The sequence below is a fragment of the Quercus robur genome, chromosome 7, assembly GCF_932294415.1.
Source record: "Quercus robur chromosome 7, dhQueRobu3.1, whole genome shotgun sequence".
Classification (NCBI taxonomy): Eukaryota; Viridiplantae; Streptophyta; class Magnoliopsida; order Fagales; family Fagaceae; genus Quercus; species Quercus robur.
In genome coordinates this window covers 4,489,808-4,499,196 of record NC_065540.1, presented here as the reverse complement: position 1 = coordinate 4,499,196, position 9,389 = coordinate 4,489,808, and the positions used below count along the sequence as shown (strand labels likewise).

The 9,389-nt window shown below is 36.1% G+C and overlaps 1 protein-coding gene across 1 annotated transcript; it reads left to right on the top strand.

The window, feature by feature from the left end:
- The first annotated feature begins 240 nt into the window (after positions 1-240).
- Positions 241-4,975, top strand: LOC126691844 (auxin response factor 18-like). The gene is made up of 5 exons (XM_050387075.1): positions 241-339; positions 610-1,182; positions 1,278-2,471; positions 3,477-4,402; positions 4,490-4,975. Exons 3-5 carry the CDS (start codon positions 1,320-1,322, stop codon positions 4,557-4,559), a joined length of 2,148 nt encoding a protein of 715 aa, XP_050243032.1. The 5' UTR covers positions 241-339; positions 610-1,182; positions 1,278-1,319; the 3' UTR covers positions 4,560-4,975.
- The last annotated feature ends 4,414 nt before the right edge of the window (positions 4,976-9,389 follow it).

Below are 9,389 nucleotides of genomic sequence, written 5' to 3'. Positions count from 1 at the left end.
TAACACTCAACCACAGTTAACATCTCTAGTTAACTACTGCCTTGCTTTTAGAGCAGAAAAATAAAAATAAAAAACCCGCGATAAATTGAATTTATCGCGATACAGTAAGTAAAAATGAAAGATGAATCTTAAATGAAGACAAAATTAATCTGTTAGATTAATCAGAAAGGGAATAAATAAAACCATTAATTAATTCGAAAGCAAATAAAATATTAGAGAAATATATATATAAAAAAAAAAACCCAAAGTGAAAAGAAAATGGATAGTTTTCCTTAAAGATCTTTGTTGTTTTGCTGGCTTCTGAAGATACACAGAGTTTCTTCAGATCCGAAGAAAAAGGTAAGAAATCTTAAATTCTTATGTTAAAAAAAACAAAACAACATAAAAACTCAAGACTGAAGAAGAGAGAGAATAAAAAGAAAAAGAAAAACTAGTACTACTACTCTGTATTACTACAAAAACCAGTACTAAACTGGTTTGATATTTTTGAAAAAGCTTGTTTCTGTTGTTATTTTCCTTTTGTCTCTGCTTTTGTACATCCAAAAGTTTGTATAAGAATAAGAAGTGCTGATTTTATTTGTTCTATAATTTTGTTTTTTGTGTTTTCAGGATTTTTTGTGGCGAAATTTGGCGGTAGGAAGAGGTGTTTTTTTTTTTTTGTGTTTTGTGTTTTGTTTTGAGAGTGTGATTGTGTGAGTTTTGTAGCAGATCTTTTTTGTGTGTGATTTTGAAGAAGCTGTTTGAAGCTATAGAAACAAAGATTGTGTGGGATTGTTTGTTTTTGTGACTCTCGGTGAATTTGAAAAAAAACAAACAAAGAGTGCGTAAAAAACTGTGTATTTTTTTTTTACTTGTTAGTCTCCGAGTCCAAGCGAGAATAGTCTAACTGTGATTTCTTTTGGTGGTGGAGGTGGAAGCTGCGTACAAATTTAGTATATGATTATTTTGTGTTAGGGTTTTTTTTTTTTTTTTTTTTTTTTTTGGTTTCTAAAATGGTGGCTACAGAGTTGAAAAGCACTGAATTCAGAGAAAAATGAAGTTGAGATTCTGTAGAAATTGCTGCTTTCAGTTTTCGGATTCGGTTCGAATCCAATTCTGATTATGCGTCTCCTCTGGTCTTTCAAGAAGAAGATTCCGAATACTTCTTTTTCTGATTCACTGTGGCCAAGTGGCTTTTACAAGGTAAAAATCCATTATATCCAAATTCAACACTTTTAATCATTGAACTGGTTCTGATTTTTCTTTATGGTGTTTTTTGTTTTTTTTTGCTGTGACAGAGAGTTTAAACTTTTTGATTAAAATCGGTTGAATTTTGAATAATGATCACATTTATGGATTCGAAAGAGAAGTTGAAGGAAGTGGATAAATGCTTAGATCCTCAGCTATGGCACGCCTGTGCTGGCGGCATGGTTCAAATGCCTAGCGTGAGCGCCAAGGTTTTTTACTTCCCACAAGGCCACGCCGAGCACGCTTGCGGCGCCGTCGATTTCCGCAGCTGCCCCGGCGGGCTTCCTCCTTACGTGCTGTGCAGAGTTTCGGCTATCAAGTTCATGGCTGATCCTGACACCGACGAGGTCTTCGCGAAGCTTAGACTCGTTCCGGTGAGTGGCAATGATCAGGAGTTTGATGATAATGGAATTATTGGAGGAGGAATGAACGGTTCGGAGCCGCAGGAGAAACCGGCTTCGTTTGCGAAGACTTTGACGCAATCGGATGCAAACAACGGTGGGGGGTTCTCTGTTCCGAGGTACTGTGCGGAGACGATTTTTCCGAGGCTGGATTACTCGGCTGATCCGCCCGTGCAAACCATTTTGGCTAAGGATGTTCATGGGGTTACCTGGAAGTTTAGGCATATTTATAGAGGGACGCCTCGGCGGCATTTGTTGACTACCGGGTGGAGTACTTTTGTGAACCATAAGAAGCTCGTGGCGGGGGATTCAATCGTGTTTTTGAGGGCGGAGAATGGGGATCTTTGCGTGGGGATTCGGAGGGCGAAGAGGGGAATTGGGGGTGGGCCGGAGTCGGCTTCTGGGTGGAATCCGGCGGGTGGGAATTGTGCTGTGCCGTATGGGGGGTTTTCGGCTTTTTTGAGAGATGATGAGAGCAAATTAATGAGAAATGGGGGTAATGGGAGCTCAATTGGGATTGGGAATGGGAATGGGAATGGAAATGGTGGTGTGATGGGGAAAGGGAAAGTGAGGGCTGAATCGGTTATTGAAGCAGCAACACTTGCTGCTAATGGGCAGCCATTTGAGGTTGTTTACTATCCTCGTGCCAGCACGCCGGAGTTTTGCGTGAAGGCTGCGATGGTTAAAGCAGCATTTCAGATCCGGTGGTGTTCGGGAATGAGGTTCAAGATGGCTTTTGAAACCGAGGATTCATCACGGATTAGTTGGTTCATGGGAACCATTTCTTCTGCTCAGGTTGCTGATCCCATCCGCTGGCCTGATTCACCTTGGAGGCTTCTACAGGTACTAGAAAAATGAAATTAGCTTAATTTGTGTTTGCCTGATTTCAAATTTCTGAACTAGGTACTCAAATTGGATTGCTCTGGACCATTGGTTACCCAAGAACAATCAATTTGCCTATTTTCTTAATTCTTGTTCTGTTCACTTTGCTGGCCTATAGTTGTTCTGTTACATTATGCTTTAGAATCTTGCAATTTCTAGCTAGCGCATCAGGTGCAGTAACTTCGTTGTGATTGTGTAATGTTGCAAGTCAGTAGTATCATGGTGGGATGCATCTCTTTCTGAGGAAAAGATATGAGGGGTTCCCTCGACTAGGTGTGTGAGCATTTTCTCGGATTTGCACTGTGACTCATAATATTGGATTTGGAGATGCCCAACATTGCTGGTCAATGTTACTTTCTGCTGTATAGTTTTAGATGCATCTCCCCATGAAATTTCGATGGACATTCCAATGGCTTGAGTACATAATATATCTGAAAGTAATGATCTACTCTTTAGGGATTCGTTTGTATACATAAATGAATGTGTAACTCAAGGTTATTGATAATTGTCAATTATTACTTATCAAAAAACAAATCTGAAAGTAATGATGCCATATCCAGCTTTGCTTTCTGGTTGAACTCTTTATTTAGATCAAATATATTTTGTGTTAGAATGAACTTTACTAATGCACACATATGCTTTAGGCACTGCACTCTGACTTGATTGAATTTCCTCCGTAGAGCTTTTTGAAAATGAAAAATTGATAAACCTTTTAAACTTTCTATTGATTCAATCAAGGGAGACCTGGTTTATGATCTACATGATTTGACGATGCTGATATGCAAAAACTATGAAAATAATCATATTGAATTTGTCTTGTTTTTATTTGTTTATTGTTGGATGAAGAGAAGTAATGTTCTTTCCGCTGGTTACTCTGTAAACCTCTGGTTTTCTACCCACCGTTCAATGCCCAAGTTGATTTCTTTTCCTTCAACCAATTCTAATTGCTGAAGTGCTATGTTGTAGGTTACATGGGATGAACCAGATTTACTTCAAAATGTGAAACGCGTAAGTCCATGGCTGGTGGAATTGGTAGCAAACATGCCCACGATGCATTTGCCCTTCTCACCACCACGGAAGAAGTTGAGAATGCCACAACACCCAGAGTTCCCCCTCGATGGTCAACTTCAAATGCCGACATTTTCCGGCAACCTCCTTGGGCCCAACAACCCCTTTAGTTGTCTACCTCATGACAACACTCCTGCTGGCATGCAGGGAGCCAGGCATGCTCATTATGGTCTATCTTTATCAGATCTCCACCTCAATAAACTGCAGTCAAGTCTTTTTCCGGCTGGTTTCCCGCCACTTGATCATGCTGCCACACCCCCTAGGGCCCAAAAAATTTCAATGTTTCAAAAGCCTAGCATGAGTGAGAATGCTTCTAATGTTTCTTGCTTGCTAACTATGGCACATTCTACACAGACATCAAAGAAACGTGATGATGTCAAGACACCGCAGTTTGTACTTTTTGGTCAACCGATACTTACAGAGCAGCAGATCTCTTTGAGCTGTTCTGGCGACACAGTCTCACCAGTTCGTACTGGAAATAGTTCATCAGATGGGAATGCTGATAAATTGACAAATTTTTCCGATGGTTCTGGATCTGTACTTCATCAACAAGGCATACCCGAGCGCTTATCCTGTGAAGGCTTCCAATGGTATAAGTATAATCGCCAAGAAAACGACCACAATTTGGACACTGGTCACTGTAAAGTCTTCATGGAATCGGAGGATGTAGGTCGAAGTCTTGATCTTTCATTGCTTGGGTCTTATGAAGAATTGCATAGAAAACTAGCTGACATGTTTGGCATAGAGAATTCTGAGGCACTGAGCCATGTGCTCTACCGGGATGTTACAGGTGCAGTCAAGCACATTGGTGATGAACCATTCAGGTTGGAGTCATTTGCTTTTTTATTTCTTGCATTAGCTCCTGTTACCAAGAGTTGTCTTACATGATGAACCTTTCTTTCTTATTGCAGTGACTTCATGAAAACAGCAAGGAGGTTGACAATTCTAATGGATTCAAGCAGCGACAATGTAAGAAAGTAGAGAAAGCAGTAAATCTTTGTTCCAATTGTACAGCTGGTTGATCACACCCCTTGTTCATGTGCTGACCTTTTATCCTTCTTGAAGTTGTGGGAGCCGGGCTGATCCATTTTTTGGTTTTGTCAAGCTTGACCGCTCCAGATTTATGTTTTTCTTCAATTTTTCAAAGATGGAGGAATCTTTGGATTTTGAAACTTTCTTTCAATTGTCATAGATTCGGAATTTTTGTTAATATTGTTTCTTTAGATTTCTTTCTCCTTCCTTTCTTTTTGGTTTTCACAAATCCTACAATTAGTAGCGGTTTGTAGGCATTGTCTGAGTCTTTTGAGATTGTCATTGAAAAATTGTTTTGAGAATGGAATGTATCCTAGTCTTTCTCACCTTTTGAGAATATGCCAATGAAAAATTTGTATTGAGCATGGATCGGATTGAAGTCTTCTGAGAAACACTTTCTTTCATCAAGCGCAAGTGCAACTTAATTACTTATATGGGTTTTGGGCATAGCCATCTCCAAATTGGCTCCCTTGTTTTGCATTTGTAGTTTGGATTTAAGTAAGTGAAATAATTGTATGTATGTATTTTCTTGCTACCTAAATCCATGATTGAAACGAACTAAAGAGTACAAGATATTGCAATTACTATTAAAGACTTTTAAGGGTCTATTTGGATACTGCTTATTATTGAAAATATTGTAACAAAATAATTTTTAAATGTGTGAATAGTACCGTGGGACCTAGTTTTAATAAAAATTTTGTTGAAAAAAGAAGTTTAAGAATCCCGTAAACAGTGCATGGGACCCACGTGCAAAACGTTAGACGCATAAGCATTGGACGTTTGTGCTATACAAATGTACGGGACCCCATGCATAAAACGCTGGACACACAAACGTTGGACATTTGCGCTATACAAACTCACGAGACCACATGCATAAAACGCTGGACGCACAAATGCTGGACATATTGTAGCAAAATAATTTTTAAATGTGTGAATAGTACTGTGGGACCCATTTTTAATAAAAATTTTGTTGAAAAAAGAAGTTTAAGGATCCCATAAATAGTGCGTGGGACCCACATGCAAGACGCTGGACGCATAAACATTGGACGTTTGTGCTATACAAACGCACGGGATCCCATGCATAAAACGCTGGACACACAAACGTTGGATGTTTGTGCCATACAAACGCACGGGACCCCATGCATAAAACGCTGGACGCACAAAGGCTGGACATTTGCGCTATCCAAATGTTCACCAAGTATGAATGGAAAGAAAAGCACAAGAAAAACAAAGTTGAAGATGATGCTTACAAGTTACAACTTGTATTACAACTACAACATGTGTTATTTTCTTACAATTTTGTCTTTTTAAAAATATTTTTGGAGTATGGGAAAGGGAAATAAGATGACATATTTTTTTTCCCTATATGTCATAACAGATAACAAAAATTTGTGCCGTGCATGACCAAAAAAAAAAGAAAATAAACACAATAAATTAGAGTTTGGTTAAACGTCTAATCAATTCATAAAACATAGGTCGAGTTGACCTAATCTGCTCTCACACTGTTTGTGGGGTAGTTAAAAGAGTATCAGCCGTTTCACACAGCAATTAAGATTTTCAGAGATTACATATTAGCATCCAAGCAAGTAATAATATGCCACATGGAACACCAAAAAAAATAAAAAATAAAAAAAATTAAATGAGTTATAAAAGGTACAAGTCAGAGCTCCACATGGATAAAAAAATAAAAAAATAAAAAAAAATAGTCCCATCCTGATGCCGCAAGTGTGGGGATTACTAAGTAATCAAATCAATAAACTACTACATCATTGGGATTGCCAAAACCAAAAGTTGTCAAACACAAAAGTCAATAATTTAGAGAAAAAAAGAAAACAACAAAGAAAGAACAAGTGGATAGAGATAAAGAGAGAGAGGTGTGTGATGTGTGGCCAAGTTATTATTAGAAGAAGTTAGAAACAAAACACAACACATTCTGTCTCTATCTTTTATAATCAGCCGCACGTGAGAATGATGGGGTCCCACATGGCAGGTTTCGGTGATTGTGTTGTGGGGGTTTCAATTGGGTGTGGAGAGTAGTAATTATAGGTTCACGTGTGGACAACGTCAGCTTTGTGTTTTGCATGTGTTGCGGCGTTTCGATTACTGGGCTGTTTGTTTTTTGTTTCTTTCTTTTCTTTGTTTTTTTTATTTTATGTAACAAAATTTCTACAACCTCGTTGCTTTTTTTTTTTTTCATTTTGAGCTCTGACTAACAACACAAACAAAAACCCACCTGTCGGATCCTACCCACTTTTGCTCTCTCTCTCTTTCTTAATTTCAACGATTGTGATTTCATTTTACAGTGAAAATTTTTATATAATTATTTTGTTTTCTTTTTACGTACATTTTAGGACAAATACTCAATAATTCTCATTTGATGTGTACGTGTTCCCGCGTGATAGAGCAAGTTGTGTCATTTATTAAAAAAAAAGATAATTTAATAAACCAACAAGTTGTTGTTTAATTAATTTTTGTCTTGTGAATTAATGGTCAAGGTCTCAATCTAATTTACGTAATAATTTTATTATTATCATGAGATTTTAGGATCTGTTTGGTAAAGGAGTTTGAGTAATGTTATTTGTAATTTTTTGAAATACGTATGAGTGAAAAAGTGTATAGAAATATGTGTAAAGTTGTTTAAAAACTAAAAATGTGTGTTTAAGATTGCCTACCAAACATGCCTTAGTTTTTTGTTTTTTTTTTTAAGCATTATCTTATACAGTGTGTGCATATACAGTTCGACTACGTGTAATAATAATTAACCTACGAAAAAAAGCAAAAGTAGGTTTAAGTCCCATGATTGTTTTGAAACCTACCATTGATTAGTATGTCTTGAAGGAAAAGAAAAATATAAAACCCACATCATCAAAATAGCGTTCACATCAGAACCTGTCCAACCACTTTCTTTTATTCTAATATTTTCCATGACCTTAACACAGTTATAACTCTCTCCCTATTGGAAATCCAAAATCCAAAAAAAGAAAAAGAAAAAAACACATGGACATGATGCACCAAAGTAAACAAAAATAATAAAATAAAAACCCTTTACTTCAAAATTCATAGTCACCGACCAAAAACACAACCCGAAACATAAGCATCCTTTGATGACCAGATCCTAAGTTGGATCATGTGAAAATTTTGCGGAAACCGTTTGATCAACGGTTTTTCTTTCCACTGGTTTCCTTTTATATATTTTTTTAGTTAATATTACTACTTGTACCGACATATTTCTCTTACCTTTTTTTTTTTTTTTTTTTTTTTGGTAACTTGTAACTACATCAACTTGATTTGCTTTTGAACAAAATTTTTTGTTAATATCTACCTATTATTCTGTTCAAGCTAATTATTGTTGATAATATGATAATTTTTCCTTATAATCTAATCATAAAGTACCCATCATTTAATAATTGTGGCTATGGTGCAATTTTATAATTTGGAAAACGTTAACAAAAACGTCACCAACATGGTATTGATGTTGAAGTAGAATAAATGATACCAAAATTAATTGATCTAACTAGCTTTTATATATGTATATATAGTAAGGACTCCATCCCCAAAGTTGGCAAAACAGTAGTACTAGAAAAACAAAAAATGAAAACCCATTAAAGTTGGCAATTGACTTGTTGTGCAAAATAGAGATAAAAGGGCCAAAAGATTAGTTGGGAAAAAATAATAGTCCTGTACCTTTTCTTTTTTTTGCAATTAAAAACAATCTGTATCTCCTTGCTTTCTTCAATTTTATGCAAGTGGGGTTATTCAATTTTAACACCCCAATACCAAATTAGGAGGAAACAAACTAGAGCCATGGGAGCTAGTCAAAGATGGGTCAAATCAGCACACGGGGAAAAGAGAAGCAAAAAAGAAAAAAAAAACCATTTCCCAAAGCATTGTTTTTTAAAGTTTGGTTTACTTTGTTTTCAGTTCCCACCACCATGTATGGCATAGTTTCTACCTAGAAAGATTAAACAATAGCAAATAAAATATACATTTATAGCATTATTATGGTTGTGTCTGAGTGTCTTGCAAAGGAGTACTTACTTTTCTAATAAGGGTTTAACTTTTGGCTTGAGAAAAACGTAAAGCAAGAAAAAAAAAAAATGTGAGTTATGAAACACAGAGATAAAATGGAGAGAAGGAGTTGTTGTTTGTGAGATCCAAGTCACGTAAAAAAGGGCGGGGTACATGGAACAGCTGCAACAGCACAGAAGGTACGTCATCCACAATGAATGAGTATGGTTAATTTGTCTGCTCCATTATTATCAAACCATTGTTATTAGCGCCCTCACTATTTGATTCGTGCACCACTCTCTACCACATTTTCTCTTTCTTTTTCTCCATACTGTGTGGAATCATTTGAAACCACACAATTACGAAGCATCCTTTGCTTTTTCTACGTCAAAATTCCACTTTCCCCTTATATATATATATATGAGAGAGAGAGAGATGTAATCATAATTTGTAATGTTTCTTAAAAGGTTGGATTTTGTTAACATTCTCTTAAAGACATTTGTTTAGAAATTTTTTTATAAACAAATAAAAAATAATTGAGTTTTTGACAATTTTTTATTATATTTTTCACAAAAGTGATATTAAAAATTTTCTAAAATAGTTTATTAACAAATGATTGAGGGCACCTATTAACAAGACATTTTTAAGTTAGGTAATTTTTTTTTTCTATAAAAATGAAAGTTAGGCAATATTTCTTCAAATTTATTGGAAATAAATATTGTGGGGGAAACGAACATTACCACCTCGTGGACCATGGGCCAAAGAAAGAAT

Excerpts from the sequence above, each read along its gene's own strand:
- LOC126691844 (XM_050387075.1), top strand. The coding sequence starts at position 1,320 with ATGATCACATTTATGGATTCGAAAGAGAAGTTGAAGGAAGTGGATAAA. Across the intron at positions 2,472-3,476 it reads CACCTTGGAGGCTTCTACAG|GTTACATGGGATGAACCAGA; the intron begins GTACTAGAAAAA and ends GCTATGTTGTAG. Across the intron at positions 4,403-4,489 it reads ATTGGTGATGAACCATTCAG|TGACTTCATGAAAACAGCAA; the intron begins GTTGGAGTCATT and ends TTCTTATTGCAG.